The 18,577-nt window shown below is 35.2% G+C and overlaps 1 protein-coding gene across 2 annotated transcripts in view; it reads left to right on the top strand.

Moving 5' to 3' along the window:
* NAA15 (N-alpha-acetyltransferase 15, NatA auxiliary subunit) overlaps positions 1-16,119 on the top strand; it is a 79,057-nt gene extending 62,938 nt beyond the window's left edge. Inside the window, exons 16-20 of one of the 2 annotated variants that reach the window (XM_014852331.3) lie at positions 3,022-3,130; positions 5,092-5,190; positions 10,795-10,941; positions 11,914-12,011; positions 13,347-16,119. In XM_014852331.3, the coding sequence (XP_014707817.1) occupies positions 3,022-3,130; positions 5,092-5,190; positions 10,795-10,941; positions 11,914-12,011; positions 13,347-13,547 (654 nt within the window). In that variant the 3' untranslated portion in view covers positions 13,548-16,119. The remainder of the gene's footprint in view (positions 1-3,021; positions 3,131-5,091; positions 5,191-10,794; positions 10,942-11,913; positions 12,012-13,346) is intronic. The other variant, XM_014852397.3, reaches the window with a different exon arrangement.
* Positions 16,120-18,577: the final 2,458 nt, after the last annotated feature.

Here is an 18,577-nt window from a genome sequence, read left to right on the forward strand (position 1 = left end):
ATTTGTGGCTAGAGGTGGTAGAGTCTCAGAAGAAGATAATGCCTGTAGAAAGTGCTTCTGAGTGCTTTATTTGGAAGGAGCCTAATGGAAGGCACCCAGTTTCATGGATTGCTCTTTAGTGTATACTATTCTTATGTGTTAGGCACATAACACCCCTCTTTTGCTAGATGCCCCCATCTAATGGCATCCACACCTACCCGTATCCCCAAAGTGGTGGCAGTGCCAAATTACACCAAGCCATCATAACCAGGAGAGGCATTTTAGGCTCTTTTAAAAGCTGCCTGCCAAGTCTGGATCTGCAATCTGTAATTGGCTATTTTGTGATCCTCTATTTCAGCATTCTTCCATGTGGTAAATGGTAAATTTAATGTTACCAGTTCACGATAACATATATAAAATAAAATAAAAGCATTATTAAGTTAGCAGAAATTTCAGTTAAGAAGGAGAAAAGGAAACTAGGAAGAGGTTTAGTTAATGAGTTTAATAGTTAGGTAACTGAGTATGAATCTGAAGTCTTGGTGGAAGCTGTATTGCTTTCTCCAACTTACCTTGCATGAGGCAGTAGTTGGTATTTGTGAGTTCTCATGCAGCATCTGTCCTATTATGTTACCCCTTGCCTTCAGTCAGTCAGCATTCATCTCAACTGGATTTTTTCCCCGTTTTACACACCCGCATTTCTTATCAAGAGTAATGAGTCCTTAGTATTCCGTGTTTATAGTAGTGTTCTAATAGTTTTAAATTTTTTGTTTCTATGCTGAGAGTATCGGGAGATATACTCCTATACAACATATCTTAATATGTGGATTAAATTTCAGGTCAGTTTATAAATTAAAATATTGCATATAATCAAAACTGCCCTTGCAAATGTCTTAAATTGCTCCTCAAACTGTCCCATTCTGCATCTGTTTAACTTAGGTAAATTCAGATCTTCATGACTGGATGTAATTTTTTGTTTGAGAGAAAAGAGTATGCATAATGCTGGCAATTCCATCCGATACTCCACTCGGTGAACATATGATCCCAACTAAGTTTGAGATGCTATTTGTGTAGGCTGTGTCAGTTCTTGTGTGCCTCTCATAGTGTGAATATCTTTCTACAATGATTGTGATTTTGGTACTTAAATATATGGTTTTCATACACATAATGTAAACCAGTGATATTGCATATTTATATCTATATGTCTATGTTTACAACTTTAGGGATTTTCAAGGGTAGTTTTGACGATTTTTTTCTTTCGTCTTCAGCACTGATTTTAGAACCTCGTTCCTCTTTCTATGCTTTTGTATATGTAAGCCTGTACTGCATTGTGTACAGGTAGCTGTAGACTGTCGTTAGCTTATTGTGGTTATGTATGTATATTTAAATGCTTAGATTTAGCCTGACAGAATCTTACCTGTGAGAGGCACACAACACATGTGGGGACAGCAGATCCAGATCTCCTTTGGGGGCATATCTTCTCATTTACTAAGATTGTAGACAGAATTAAGTTCTCTCTTTTCTCTTTCCAAGTTCAAATACTTGATTTCAGTAAGTGTAATGCTTGTATTGATTTAACTTCCCTATATTCCTTGTTGTTTCCGGTTTGTAATAGCAGCTGTATCTCCCTGGTAGTAAATTATCCTGGTCAATACAGTGACCGTCATTTCAGTCTGTACCCCTAGAGGCACAAAAAGCTTGATATAGCTGGGTGGCAATTTCAGTTTCCAGTTTTCTTCCTTTCCCTGGGAACCATTTCTCCCCTGTATACCGTAAATTCCAACTCAGTAGAACATACAGCCATGGGAATAAGAAGCAAAATATTTACAAATGTGTGAGAAAGGCATACTTATGAGGGCCCCTGTTTTCTCCTCCATCTCTTGGTATCTACAGCTCTTAGGTCAGTGCTAGACACTGATTTCTGGTTTATCCTTCAGAATAATGCTAGCTGCTTCACACATTAGTACAAGATAAATCCCACAGACATCCCTTTGTTGCTTAACTTTTTTTTTTAATGCTGTGAAATAATTTCCTTGGCCAGAGTCTATGTTGGTGAAACCATAATTACTGTACTAATAGAAGCATGCTGGACAGATATGGCAAATCCAAATTCCATTGAAGGTAAATTATTATTGCCTCTCTGATGAGAGAAGGTGAATAGAACCCAGATCTTCAGTGCCCTTCTGCTAAATATGGTGGTGTTCCCCACCACCATCCCAGTCTACTGAGAATAGTCGTCTCTCAATACTCAGTCTAGGAGTATAACAATAGCACAATTATGAGGCAGACCTTACACCTGTCCAGTAGTGGTTTACAAATAGGTAATTAATATGATGTTTTTTCTAGAAAAACTTTTTATTTTAAAATACGTTTAAAGTTACAGAAAAATAGGAAGAGTCATTTTAAGGACTCCTATATAATCTTTATCATGATTCAGCATTTTTTAGTATTTTTATTTAATATGATTTTTATATAATTAGTAAAAGGTTACAGAGAGAGTTCTATAAATATAACTCTTTTCAAATGCCATCTCACCGTTAGTGTGGCATTTGAATAATTTTGAATGTCTATAGAATTTGTAGTGGAACAAAGTAACACAGAATGGATATTGTAGTATTTTTTAATAGCTTGATTATAGTTTGAATTTAAAAAGAGCATTCACTCATTCTATAATGTTCTCTATAGTTTCCTTCTTAGTCCTCTCCATCCTGTTTCACTTCCCTCCTCTGTCAGTTTTTTCCCCTTGGGTATCTTACCTGTTTCTCTTATTGTCTTTCCCTGGTTCTATTTTATCTTCTTCCTTACTTGTTGTATAGTTTCTATCCAGAGATAATGTAATCTCTGTGGTTGAAAACCAGTGAAGAGTTCTAGAGTTCCAAAATCCCCTTTGTTTAGATTACAGGAGGTTAAAATATGACAGTATATTTCTGGGAGACTGGTAAGTGGTTTTTGTTTTTTTTTTTAAAGTGTTTTTAATAGAAAGAGTAAAATCACATCCCCCAAAAATCTTGCTTCCATTTGTATAATATCTTTTATTTTTGTTAGGTTGAAACTCCATTGGAAGAAGCTATTAAATTTTTAACACCGTTGAAGAACTTGGTGAAGAACAAGATAGAAACTCATCTTTTTGCCTTTGAGATTTACTTTAGGAAAGGTAGGCAATTAGAGTATAGTGGCCCTGATAAAATTGATCACTGTATTTCTTAGATATAGTCGCCAAACTCTGATACCCTCCACTGCTGTAGGATTTTTTGGCAAATGCCAATGCAGCTTCCTCATAGAAATGCCTGCTATGTACAAAATGTTGTGGGGAGGTACAATGATACAATTGTCTCTTCCAGGACATTAAAATCAACAGTAGATGTACATACATAACTAGGAGTAAGGTAAATACAGTAATTACCATGTACATGTGTGGATAAAATTAGTTAATAGATATAGAGCTTAGAATAGTGCCTGGTACACAGTAAGCATTAAATAAATTTTAGCTATTATTAGCTATTGTTATGAATAGAAGATGTGATGTTTGAGGTGTGTCTTGAAGGATGAATTGTATTTCTAAAAGGAAAGGTACATAGAAAGGAAGAATATCCGTTAAGAAAACACAAGTGTTTGTAAATAATATTGAAGTTATTCCCTGAGCCAGGTAAAAGATCAATGAAGGGTCTTAGTTGCCAGGTTTAGAATGCATAAACTGTATATAATAGATACTAAGAAGATTCTATGATACTGAATTGATGTAATCCAAGTGGTTCATTGGAAAAAAAGCATATGGAAGGGAAGAGAAACTGGTTAGTAAGATCCAACAGAAGGTTGTTGCTCCAAACAGTGTATCTCTCCTACTAAAAGAGATTGAATAAAATGGTATCTCTATAGAGTATCCATTAAAAAGTCATGTTTACCAAAAGTAATTAATAATGTTGGAGAAAGGTTGCTTCATAACATTGTTTCAAAATAGGATGAAAAACTATAGTTTGATTTTAATTTTTATTAAGATATTTACCTAATTCTATTAAGGTATTAAGAAAAGTGGCTGGGAAGAAATCAAAAGGTAACAGAGATTGTCTCTTGATGGAATTTGATTAAAATATTTTCTATTTTCTGCAATAATTATGTTATAATTTGGAAAATAAGTTTAATAAATAGTTTAGTAATTTTAAAACTTTTAAGTTAGTACTTCTCCCTTTTTAACAAATATTCTTAACTGGAACCCCAAAGTACAAAATATAAAAGCTGTTCTGCTTCAGGTGGGAAAGAGCAATCTAAATTCCATTCAGTTGGCTTCTTGGCTATGTTCTAACCTCTGAAGGACTCTTCAGTGTTTGGAATCCACTGCACTAGAGTGAAATGGGTGGTGACAGAGGGCGTGGCAGTATTTTTAGCTTTCTGAGTGTTGGGGGTAAGGGAAAAGAAATTGTTAGAGGAGCCTGAGATTTTGAATTTCGCCATTTGGGGAATGGTACCAAATTAGGGAAGTCTTAACAAAGAGGTGATTATAGATGAGACTTGGCAGTATGGTGAGTATTCAGGTGCAGATTTACATTGAACAGGTGAAACACTACTGAAGCTTGGGGAGCATGGGGGATCTGGGTGGGGGTGTAACATAGATAGAGATTAGAAAATGACTGAAAATATAACCTTGGTGAATACTCTACCTTTCAAGGGGGAAGAGGAGCCAAGGATTGACAGGAGAGGAATAGTCAGGTAGGAGGGAAATCATTTCACATGTCACAAAACACAAGGAAGGAGATAGTTTCAAGCATAAACAATGAAGTTTTTTAAGTAGTGGGGAAAATCCCTTTGTTTTGACTAAAGGAATTTAGGAAATGAAATGGCTTCACATTTCATTTCTTTGTTTATATAGCATTAGTTCAAATATTGTTGAATACTACCTAAATTTTTTATACTTCATAAAACCTTTTTTCTTAAAGAACGTTGTGTGGAAGATACTAGCTAATGTTGCTAATCTGAGGAATTTGTGTGCTTAAGTCATATGTCGCAGTTGAGTTGTGACTGACTCTGAATTAGTTTTCTGTTTGTAAGGTCTTAGTCCTCCAAAGGAGGGCATCTTATTCTATCAAGTGATCAAATATATCTTACTTTTTCTTTTTATAGAGAAGTTTCTTTTGATGCTCCAATCAGTAAAGAGGGCATTTGCTATTGATTCTAGTCATCCCTGGCTTCATGAGTGTATGATTCGACTCTTTAGTACTGGTATGTTTTTGTTTTCTGTTACTTAAGTATTTGATTACAGTAGTTGATAGTGACTGTATAAGTGATGTATATAAGTTTATCATGAACTCACTCATTTTAACGCTAATGCGTATTAAATTAGCTTGGGGAAACAGCAGGATTCTTTTCTTTGTGATGAAGGTCTTTATTTTAAGACTAGAAACATTACCTGATTTTGACAGAATCATTCAAGTCCGGATATTTGAGAATCAGCTTTGTTTCCGTTTCTAAAAAGTTACATGTAAGTTGAAGTTTTGAATCTATTTCATTATGTAAAGCTTCTTAGTAAATTGTTCTAAAATTGAAGAATCTCTTTGAAATTGATGTTATCTCCTTATTTAGCACAATTGTTTGAGTCGTAAAATTTTTGTTATTAAATATAGGTTAAAAAACTTTAAAACAATCAATGTACTTTTCAAATATTTTGACGGTAAGATCCATCCGTTTTAATGTGAAGTAGAACTACAGAATTTTAGAGAATGAAAGGTGGAATTTTATGCTAATTATGTTTCATTTTATAGTTGGGAAATCTAGGATCTCAGAAGATTAAATTACTTATTCAAGCTAACATACATAATTATTGTTCTTCCTACAAGAGCTTTAAGTTTAGAAAAAAGGACTCCTGTAGTCAAGTAGTTCTATTCTTGTTTTGATTGTTAAGTGACTGGAGAAGGAAAAATTGAATCTTAAATAGGACAGTCTGTAGAATTTAGAAATACTATTAAGTTACTTACCTCATTGCTAAATACTAGGCTCCATGAACCCATACGTTATATAAACATAATGAGATTTAAACCAGGCATTCCAATCATTCTTTTGAAAAATGCTAAATTGTTCCATAAGAATATTGTTTTGACTTCTAAGAAAAAGTAAAGCCTTATTTAAATTATATTTATGCTTGTCAAAAAAAATGATTCCTATTATAGAAACTGAATCATAGAAATGTTTTTCCTCAATTTTTTAAAATTCTGAAGTAATAAATTATATAAGCATATTATAAAAATACAAGAAAAAATTGTTGTATTTAGAGAAAATAAAGAAGTTTCCTTTTTGTAAAGATTTTTTATTTTTTTCCTTTTTCTCACCAAAGCCCCCCAGTACATAGTTGTATATTCTTCGTTGTGGGTCCTTCTAGTTGTGGCATGTGGGACGCTGCCTCAGCGTGGTCTGATGAGCAGTGCCATGTCCGCGCCCAGGATTCGAACCAACGAAACACTGGGCCGCCTGCAGCGGAGCACGTGAACCTAACCACTCGGCCATGGGGCCAGCCCCCAAAGAAGTTTCTTTTTAGTCTCTTTTTTATATTAAAAAATCTTTGAAATCATGAATCAGAAAATTAAGGCTAGAATAATTTTAATCCATTCTCAAGTTAGGATGGAGTGCACTTAAACTATTTTCAAAATTAACATACATGCTTTGTTTTATACAACCAATTCTTTCCTGAAAGGTAGTAAAATAATACATATAAATCCTATGGAATTAGAGACTTTCCTTTGAAATATGAATTTAAAAGTGGCATATTTAAGCATATTTGCTTATAATGAATGTGTGGATTGTGAACATATGACTATTTTCTTGCAACACTTGTTTCAGAAAATTAAAATGCTCATGGACTTCAGAGAAACAAAGGCACAATGGTCCTGACATAAAAGTTAGAATTCCTGAGTGTCCCTGTTAACCATGCCCATTGCTCCAGCTGTTCAACTCACATCATTGTCAGGAAGAGAGTCACAAAGTGATCTTTATTTTGATTAAGTTTGGGGAATGAAAGCAGTGATAATTTGTAGTTAAAGGTGCACCGTCTCTTTAAAAAGCTTTTATGAAGTTGGGTAGACTGCTTATTACCTTTGTTAAGAACAGGTGTGTACTGTAAAGGCATTTGTGAAACTGGAGAGACACAAAATAGGGGCATGTTTGTTAAACCTCACAAGGTTCCTTCCTTTAACTAATATATTTGGTACTTCAAAAGATTTAACTTTGAAGTAATGTTTCAGGAACACATTTGTCACCTTAAGTTATATTGTAGTAACTCCTTTGCAAAGAGATCCTCACCAATAACACTTTTCTGGGGAGTATGGACGAAAAGACAATGCGTCTACATCTATTTTATCAGTTGTAGAAACATCTCTAAAGTGAATATTCATTTTCACATGGTTAAAGGTACCTTCCAAAACTCCAGAATGTTGTTATACTACCATTGTAATTAATATCTGCCACATATATGGTCATTTACCATATAGGACATTCCCATCCCCCATTTTTATGAGGATGATTTGGTATCCATTTAAAGTTTTCAGTTTTTTCTTTTAAGTATTTTTTTTTAAAGATTGACACCTGAGCTAACATCTGTTGCCAATCTTCTTCTTTTTTCTTCTTTTTCCTCTCCCCAAGGCCACCCAGTACATAGTTGCATATTCTAGTTGTAGGTCCTTCTGGCTGTGCTATGTGGGACGCCGCCTCAGCATGGCCTGATGAGCAGTGCCATGTCTGCACCCAGGATCCGAACCAGGGAAACCCTGAGCTGAAGTGGAGCGCGTGAACTTAACCATTTGCCCAAGAGGCTGGCCCCGAGTTGTTTTTTTTTTTAAGTCGTTGGACTTAAAGCAATTTAAATTACATTTCTGGTCAGTGCAAAGTAAAAGATAGGAGCTTAGGTATTCACTTGTTTTATTATTTCCTTATGTGTTTATATTCCCTCACATGCTTTTAAAATTAGCATTATTTGGTCACCTTAATCTACAATGAATCTTATATATCGTTTTCCTCTCTCATTTGTACAATCTCATTTCTTTTATCTGGAGATAATTTTCTTCTGTACTTAAGTATTTCCCCCAAAAAGACCGTGCTTAATACTCTCATTTATCTCTTTTGCCATTTTAAGTGGCAATCACTAAGTGGGGTGTGCTATAACCTAGTAATGAATAGTCATTATCTCACACAAAATATGAACATTTTTTTACTCGAATTATTAACAAAAATGCTGGCTAGCCTGGGAACTCAGGGAAACTCCTTTTGCTAATCCCCTATTCAATGTAACTTTTCACAGTTGGTGATTAGTAAATTTATTCAATCTGCTAATAAACTAATAGCATGAATAAAACGTTATTTTAATTTTAGGATATCAGAGCACTCAAACCAAAAGCCCCTTACCAAAGATTTTATTCCTCTCCCCCCAGTTGTTACTCTTCCTTGATTCACAAGACTTACTGTTGTACCATGGAAGGTAATTAAGTAGTCAGATATTTTACTTTCCTGAGAACTCAATATTTTTTGGTTGGTTTTTATCACTTTTAAAGGATTTTTAGATTGATCCCCGCACACACTAGACTTTAGCAATGAAGGGTTAACTAATAACCTGTGACATTTGGGGTGCTCCTTTCCCTAAAGGCATAGGTAAAATTTCATTATACACAATTCCACAGGACATTCTAAGTGTTACTTGCAGTAGAATTTTTTGTTTTTTTGGGTAATTAGTAGTTTCCTGGAAATTATACTTCCAATCTACATGATTTAGGGAAGAAAACTGAGTCGGCTGTAAACAAGCCTTTTGTGAATCAGTGAGGAAATGATTTTGGAAACAGCTGTTAGTGGAAGTTGGGAGTTAGTTATTTCCTATTTATGCATCGTGAACACCATGGATATATGTTCATATATTTGTTTTTAATTGAGCGGGCTTTTTTCTCCCCAAATCCCCCCAGTTGTATATTTTAGTTGTGGGTCCTTCTAGTTGGGGCATGTGGGCCGCCGTCTCAACATGGCCTGACGAGTGGTGCCATGTCTGCGCCTAGGATCCAAACTGGTGAAACCGTGGGCCACTGAAGCGGAGCATGCAAACTTAACCACTCGGCCACAGGACCAGCCCCAAGTGGGCTTTTTTAAAAGCAGTTTATTTTTCTGGGGAAATTGTTTAATCTGAGGAAGACAAGTTAAATGAAGGTAATGAAAAACATGAAAAGCTTAGCTTCTACCTATAACGAACTATGATGCAAACTATACAGTTATTTTCTCATCTGCACATAAAGTGTCTCGAAAGTGTTTCAGGCAAAACCCAACAAGGCCCATGGAAATAACATATTTTGTAGAATCCCAGCTGTGGTTTTTGACATGTTTATTGTATTGGCTATAGCCTATTTTAGCAACTTTTCTTCCTATTCTGTCTCTGCTTCTGTGCCCCCCGAAAAACAAACATTGATAAATTGCCAAAACCAAGTTGAAAGTACAGCCATAATGGAGGTTAAGCTAAATTCTTTAACTAGTACTTATTTATTTGAATGAATCAATTCTGTAGAATGATAGAAGAAATGCTATTTAACCAACCAAGGGCATATCGATCAATTATTCAGTTACTAGTTATGTGTAGGATATTTCACTTGGATGTTTACTACTCAAGAGTTGAGTGTTTTTTAAACTTAGGGTAGTGACTCATTAGTGAGACAATGAAAGCAATTTAGTGGGTCATTACCAGCATTTGAAAACCTAAAATAGAATAGAGTAGAAAATATCAGCATGTGTCACACAAAGTAAGGATCAGTGAGTGTTCTGTGAAACTTTTTTGCTTCACATAATAAGTTATCCTTTATAGGATACATATTCATGAGAATACAAATACTTCGTTGCAGTCAAAGTTTGAAAGCCGCCACCATAGTTCCTAACCATAAGGGAAAATCTTTTTATGTTTTCAGTCTGTGACAAAAATGGTAACTACAGTATATCAAATACCTATTATATAATTAGCTCTTTTATACGTAGCTTTTCCTTACTGTAATCCTTCTGGGTTAAATATTACTCCAGTTTTGCAAATCAAGGAATAGGTTCAGAGAGGTTATGATTTGTCCAAGCCTAGCTCCATACCCAGGTCTGTCTGGCTCAAAGCTCCAGACTATCTCTCTATACCAAAATAATACTGAAACAAAGCATAACTAGGATTCAGTCCAGAGAGGTTGGGGGTCAGCTTTTCCATCTCCAAATCTCAAAGCCTGGAAATACGACGATGACTGTGCACTCATTACAGGAAAATACTTTGGTCTTCCTTGGAGTTTATTGTATAATGATAGCTTAATTCACATAGCCCCTGAAAATAAAGGTCAATGAAGTCAACCATGTTTTTTTTTTTAATTGATAATTTTATAATGCCTTACTTGGGTATAGAAGAAAATGGAGAGGGTGAGGAAAATTCTATTGTCTTCAGCACTACATATTTGCTGTGACATTGCTTACCAGGTAGGTGCCGTCAAGCCCCTGCTTTGCAGACTCTCTTTAAAGTTGAGAGAGGCAGCCCCTAGGGGCTTATAGAAGGCCGTGGAACTACATCTTTCATCATCTATTTTTCTTTCTGTTCTTTTTCTGGAAATGAATCATCTGTCAATGAAATGTCTTTGAGTGCCTTTAGAAAATAGATTATTTAACACACACTCTTTAAATTTATATAGGTAAACTCTTCTTTAAATGTTGAATTATCAATAGGCTTATTTAGTCTTTGTATATAATTGCTTTGTTTCATTGGCCTCATCAAGTAGATAATTTAACTTCTACACACTTTATCAGAGTATCTAACTTCTAATAAGAGTTTGTCTTTAATTTGTTCAGCAGTGTGTGAAAGTAAAGATTTACCTGATACAGTTAGAACAGTATTAAAACAAGAAATGAATCGTCTTTTTGGAGCGACGAATCCAAAGAATTTTAATGAAACTTTTCTGAAAAGGAATTCTGATTCATTGCCACACAGATTATCAGGTAATCGCTTTGTTTTGTCCTTATCTTAGCCTTCTGAAACAACTTGTTTTTATTTTAATGACTCAATGACAAGGTTACACAGTTTTCATGTGGAAGAGGCAATGTGTATTTGTCACATTTTAGTCCCATGGCAACAGGAGCTTAAATATGCTTCCTATAAATTTTTTAAAATTTCTTAGATAAAATTATTACTGTGAATCAAGGTTAGTAGTTTCTCCTGGTTCAGTATAGGCATTACAGAGAAGCACGTATAACTGAATTTAGCTGTGTATTACATACAACGAAAGAGGAGCTTTCTTTCTATTTCTTTTCTTTTTTCTCATCGACGTGCTCTTAAAATTCACTTGGATGTGACTGTCATCTTCCATTTCTCATGCTTATGTAAGACATCAAACTTGACAATGCTGAACACCTGAAAGCATCTCACAGGCAAGAGTCATCTGGCAAGGTTCTGTGCTAGTGAGCCAAAGTCTGGACTTGATGGGACCACATGGGTAGTGCTTTAGTAGTGTGCTTTTAAAATACCTGGCTTAGAAGCAGAGCAGCTTCGTATGCCTTAGTGAAATTCTGAATTCAGCTTTATGTCTCATACCATCAAGGTTGGGTACCCCCCACCATCTTCCCCTCCTCCCCCAACATATGTATTTAATGAAGTATTCCCATCAACCTCATTTTAGAAAGAGGAAGACTATCCATGGTCCAACCACGCAAAGACAAGTATTAGAATATTTGTATTTCTTCATAGTCTCTCTTACAATCATTCTCCTAGTTTGGACAGTAAGGCTATTTCTGGTCTACTGTCTCAGTATTTTTTTTTTTTAAATAACAGTGATTCAAAATGGCTGTTCCCATTTTCCTAATAAAGTGCCACACACTGCACACATACCTTGCATTTTATATTTGAATGAATCGAGGATAAGATGCTGGTTTTACCTTGAAATAAAACAAATTTCCTTTTTTCTTCTCCTTTAGCTGCCAAAATGGTATATTATTTAGATCCTTCTAGTCAGAAGCGAGCTATAGAGTTGGCAACAACGCTTGATGAATCCCTCACTAACAGAAACCTCCAGGTAAAGAGTTTTTCATAATCTCTCTGTTAGAGTACCTGACTACTTTTTGTTTCTCTTTCCACCAAGAGAATAATTTATTTATGTATATTATTCTCCAAACCATTATGAATCCATGTCAGAAACTCACCTTATCTTAAGTTAATTTAGGACTATGTGTGTGCGTGCACATGCGCAGCAAGCTACTTGGCATTCAGTAACTAGTTTCACATCTGTTACTTAGAATAATTTTTTGAGAAATATGTTTTAGAAAAATCATATGTACATTCCATAGTTAAATTTTGGATTTCAGTTCATATCTGCATTTCTGAGCAAACAGTGGTCTCAGTGAAGATTTTGACATATTTAAGATGTATTTACCAAGGGTTAAATTAAAATGCTCATTTTATAGCTTGTACTATAACATGAGGATTAAGTAGAGAAAAAGATAATATGGGTGTGTTGCAAAATACAGACTGTAGTTTAGACTAAAAATGAAGGACAGCTACTGTGTATGATAATCGGCCAGATAAAAAAGCACCTGCTGAAAGACAGTTAGATAGAGTCCCTTAATAGCAAATGAAGGAAATATCTGTGAAAGAAAAATTTGACTTGTTGGATGCTAATTAATGCATCATTTAGATTAGAGCCTTTCCAGACTGGCAAAGTTTGTGGGGTATTATATATCTGGAAACTATGTAGTGTTTTCAAGCAAAAAAATGAAGAAAGAAAACATGAGAAATGCAAGTCAACATGAATCATTTAAGAATAAAAGAAAGCAGAACTATGTAGGGGTTTGGTTGAAAGAGTTATCAATTTTCATGATCACATTTTTCTTGCATACGTGCACTTTGTGTTGGAGACCTTCTTTCCTCCTTTCTTGCACATACCTTAAGGTTCTCTTTCATTTGAATGCAAGGTTGAAAAAAAATGTTTAATTTTGCCACCTGGCTCTAAGCCTCCAAAAAAACTTAAAGGCTTAAGTGTAGTAATTGACAATAGTGTGTAAATTTCGACATTTATGCACAGGGCTAGGCTAGGCTGAGGCAACGTTGCTGCCTGGAGTTGGACATTTGCTGAGAGTGAGTTGACTCTTTAAATGTAGCACCCTGTACACTTTGCTTGGCCCACCTTAGTCCTAGCCCTGTTTATACATATCTGTCCTTTTGTATAAACACTGCAATTCTGAAGAAACTAATTCTAATGAAATGTATATGTGGGAGTAAATGCTTTTGTTTATCTTAAATATGTACATTTGCCTCTTATTTTGGAAATCTGTTGATAATGAAATGTCTCATGAAGTTCACAGTAAAACCTTTTTTTGGCCAAGTTATAACATGACCTTTTTTCTTTCTTTAGACATGTATGGAGGTGTTAGAAGCCTTGTGTGATGGGAGCCTAGGAGATTGTAAAGAAGCTGCTGAAGTTTATAGAGCAAATTGTCATAAGCTTTTCCCTTACGCTTTGGCTTTCATGCCTCCTGGATATGAAGAGGATATGAAGATCACAGTTAATGGAGATAGTTCTGCAGAAACTGAAGAACTGGCCAATGAAATTTGAACATCACTGAACAAGCAAATGGAATGACTTTGGACCATATCTAGTGTATAATATTTTTGTCACGCACCTGCTGCATTGCTCTAACTTACACAGAATGAGAAGAGTAAATGTTGTTGCCTTCAAATAGTGTTTTACGTTTTTTTATCCTGCTGAAAAAGTATATATAAAATATCTAACATATTACAGGATATAGGTTCAGTTTCTTAAAAAATTAAAAGCTGCTAAAATTGAGGGTTAAAAAAAGATACCTTATCCTATTCCTACCTACCCACCCATGTTTTTAAACTAATTTATATAAAATCTGGAGGCTGTTAACAGCTAACAAAGCAGGTGTGTGGCAGAAATATTACTTTAAATTTGTCTTGTGAGATTTTACTATATCTCAGACAGCATAAATGCTGTTTTAGCACTGGATTCTTTCACTGAGCACAAAGAGTTGTTGGGGCTTTAGCATCTGACTGATTTTGTTACGGGGTTGATTCTGACCATAGGAAGTATGCAATGTGAATCACTATTTACAGAGAAACCTACAACAGATGCTTGATGTTGTAGAAGCTGGGACATATAGATACCAAGCAGAATTATAAGAAACCTAGAGGGTGTTCAATACGCTTGTTGTGTTTCCAAAATTCACTGTACATGATCAGTTTGGTGTTCTTGTACCACAGTTTTTAACTGAAGGAACCAGTTGGAACAATCTCAATTTTAACTAAAACTTGAAGAACTAAAATAACAATGCAAAACGTTCAGCATTGGTTTGGCCAAACTTGTTAAAACTGTAATGCAAGAACCAAATGCACTGTGATGTGGCACCAACTAATTAGCAAGCATGAATTTTTTCACCCAAGAGTGAAAAAAGAAAATCTACCATGGCTTGAAGTTAAAAGAGCAGAACTCCTGACTACCATTCTATGACTGATCAAGAGACTAATAGTTAAAACCTCAGCAGGCCTTGTTCACGATATGCAGAAAAAAAAGTGCTGCAGTTTAGATACCTCTGGAATTTTTCCACAGTGTCACAGGTTTGTAATACTTGAAGCCCTACATTTCTAAGAATATATTTCTTGCTCAGTTGTTTCAGGCAAGCCCAAGACTTTGTAATTTTTAAAGGGCCCAAGATTTTTTTTTTCAATAACAGACCAGCTTCTTTTTCCTGCAGTTACAGATGTAATTCCTTTTTGTTGTCAAACATAAGGTACCAAATATGATGCAATAAATTGTTTTGAAAAACAGTTGTGTGAATATTTCAACTAATCTGTGTTGGGCTTCTGTGAAAATACACAGGTGGAAACAGAGGTGCAAGCCAGAGGCAGTGTATTTGCTGTAAGGCTAGTGCAGAGGGGAGCTGTGTAGAATGGGCCGAGTGCTGGCGTCAGGGAAATTCCGGAAAGCAAGTGTGGTGCTGCTCCTGCATTAAGATTTCAGTGAGGGCTAGGATGGTGGCAGGTACTAGGAATGTAATTCATGATCCATTATTTGAAAGCAAAACTGAAAATTGCTGTTTTCATTGAGAAAATGAGCCTTAAAATGTTAAACCTGTACATTGAGAACAGTCTCAAGCTCAATATTCTCATTGCGTTTGTAAGATCTGAGCAAATAAGATTAGGTAAAATAAATTGATTGTATATATAATTGACCTTTTTGTGGTACTTTTAGTTCATAGAAAGGGTATTCTAAAGGGAATTTCCAGGAAACCTGATCCTTTTACTGATTGAACACTTGTGCTAAACTCAACCTTTCATAGTACATGACCTGCAGTCCACATCCTAGTCTAACAATTTAGTGATGTAAAGAGAAGTACAAACTGAACTCCAGTGCTTTGTTATGTTTTATTAACTAGCCCTGTCTCAGGAACATCTTAACAGATGGCAAAAAAAAAAAAACCACAAATAACTTTTTTTTCAACTTCTCCTATGAGTGGCAACTGAAGTTCTTATTGTTGGGAAAGAACACTAGTTCTACCTCTGCCACTAATGAGGTGTTTGGAGGAGGCACCAGCCATATGATAGGGGGTGTACGTGTGAATTATGTTTAAACTCTACTGTATATTAAAATGAAATTCATATATTTGTCTTGACAATGTTCAAATGATGTAGATTGTCTTAGAATGAATATTCATGAGTACTCAGAACTCTTGATGCAGATGCCACCGTGAGGAGCTAAATTCCTAACGTGTATATTGTATTCCAACCCAATTTTACTGGAAATATTGAATAAATATTTTATTTTCTTTCAGGTTTACTTGATAGTGGATACATTGTCTGGTGTCAGAGGACCTTGACAGGGTTCATTTTATGTCCAGACATCACCCCTAAAACATTGTACTGTGCCACTTTGAGTAGTATCAACTGGATCATCTCACGTTTGCCTCATTCACTCTTAATTCCAAATGATACTGTGGGGGGAATACAGGGTTAGAAAAACAAGTGGAAAAAAAAATGCAGTGATGTTGTAATCTAAACAAGTGCCTTATGTTTATTGCTAAGAATTGGTGTTATCAACCCTTTTGAGAAGAAAGGGTCCATTGACCTGTATTAACATAGGAAAGTAAAGTTCTTTTTGTTTTTCTTTATATTTACTACTCTTGTCATTTCTCATTTAAAAATGAAAATCTGACTAGGTTAGTTTATTCAGCTTTAATTAGATAGTTGAGTCATACATTTTCAGCGTTTTCCTGTGTCTGTTTATTATGCACAAAAATACAGTGTGATCTATAATAGCATGACTAAAAATAGTCCCAATATAAGTGAGTAGTTGTTCTGTGGGTTTTATCAGGCCCTTGTTTTTCACAATAGCAATAATTTTATTGCTATTAGACCTGTGGAATTAAAGCTGTGATTAAGAAGAGGCCGGAAAATTGTGGTCTAGATTCAGGTAGGCTGTGATAAATTCAGGGCAGTCTCTTCTGCACAATCTCTAGGAATACTTCAGTTGCCGTATGTAGCTTCTGTTTGGAAAAACATAAAATGTGAAGTGTTGGATTTTCTTACAAGATGCGTATGTATTTGTCTTAGTGATTACCAGCCTTAAATTTTGAAATTATTCTTAAGAGAATTCAAAGGAAGACTGACCTTTCGGATGGATGGAAGGTAGTCTTTCTATTCTAGCTCATGCTCCACTTCAGGTTGCAAAGTTTCTTGATACCATTCTGCTATCATCTAAACTTTGCTGAATCCACTGCTAAACCTAAATTGAAAACAAAACCCCATGGAATGAATGGCTGTGTTGCATTACATAGGGAGCTGAAACCTTAAGTTTTGTTCCAATTTTAATGGTTGGAAATCTCACAACTTGCAGCAATAAAACATTTTTGGAAAAGGTTATTTATTGAATTGCACTTTTCGCGTTTCAGTATGCAGTCTACAAGATGGATGTTGAAATAAAAGTATTGATAGTGTGCAGGAGGTTTTGGAGAAAAGAATGCTCTTACTTCGATAAAGCAGGATTGTTGGTTACACACTGTGAGTTATACAGCCTATTTAACACTGCTACCTCCGTCAGAACATGCCCCCTTCTCATGGTGTCATAAAAATGGGCAGAAGGAAAGGGAGTAGTATGTGATAGGAAAGAGGGTCTAAAAGTTTCCAGCCTTTGTTTATCCAGTTGCCTTTGAAGCAATGCCATCTTGGGACTGTAGCCAGAAGAAAGAAAAAATTGGTAGTATTTAAATGAGAACTTTTACTAAATTGTCAAACATAGACAAGCTTGGAATCTTAATATTCAGTGCTCTTTACAGAGTTATGTGTGCCAAAAACAATATAGACTTTGTTTCAAGGCTGCTTGTAGCAAAAGTAAAGTTGATACTTGGCAATCTAACAAGACTATAATGTAGTTCTTACATTTTCTCATCAGGCCTTTCTTTGTGTCTATTTTAAGGGTCTGTATTAATTCATACAAGTGGTACAATTCTTCCTAACTGGAGAAAGATTGGTGGTGATGAATATATGATGGAAATTTTCTTATATGTGATATAAAGATTTCTGCTATTGGTACATCTTCAGCTTGACCTCAATAAGCACAAATTATCTTCTCATTTAGAAACAACATTGGAATGAAGAGATTTTTGGAATATGTCCTGGATCCCGTGGCTTGCTTTCAGCTAATTACCTTTGCCTTCTGGGTTTAGTTACCTGTGCGTTGTCTAACAAACAAGAAGCCTCTCTGTACGGTTCTACGGCTGTCTTTCCAATCTACCGTGGTGCCCAACAGTGAGCTTCTATAAACTTACCACTTCTTTACTTTGATCTACCAGTTTATTGAGTCCGCTGTCTAATGCTTGATGGCGCATCACAACTGGCATAGGAACTGGCTTTTCTAAAGTGTTCTCCGAAAACTCTGATGTTTCTTCATTAATAATGAATAACTAAATTAGCTACCACCTCATCTTTCTTTTGAACTAATTTGCCTTCAAGTTGTCCTAATGCTGGTTGATATCTTTAAAATGAAAAGGGGGCCATTTAAAGAAGTAGATAACAAACCTATCTCCCAGATTCTTCCCCTTTAAATTCTGAACTATGGAATACTAGATACTAATTAGTCCCTTCTGTCTATTAGGACAGTAATAGAAGTATTCAGAAACATTCAGCTGGTGGTGTACTGTTGACATTATTTGCTCAGATCTTCATTGAAAAGGACCTAAGCATAAGCCAACCGCTTCACTTGTAATTTTTAAAATAACTTAAAAGTTTTATTCCCAGAGCCCAGTTCTTATTTCAAGCATTCCATTTCACATAACATTTTTCACTCAACTGCTAGGATGCTTTTTGTTTGGAGAAATGTCTAATTATAATATGAAGTTAAATGATTAATGCTTTGGTTCAGACTCATGTAAATCCATTTCTAATGTGATATATAAAATCTTAAGGATTTACACTGGGTACATTTTAGTATAAAGCTATAGTGACTAGGAGAGTACATAGTAGATATTCAAATATTTGTTAAATTTGCTGTGAATATTAATATTGCCCTACAGATTGTAGAAAATAGCAATAAAGTACTATTAATTTTCAGGTCACCTGCAAAGGCTCACA

Source organism: Equus asinus, chromosome 3, assembly GCF_041296235.1.
Source record: "Equus asinus isolate D_3611 breed Donkey chromosome 3, EquAss-T2T_v2, whole genome shotgun sequence".
NCBI lineage: Eukaryota > Metazoa > Chordata > Mammalia > Perissodactyla > Equidae > Equus > Equus asinus.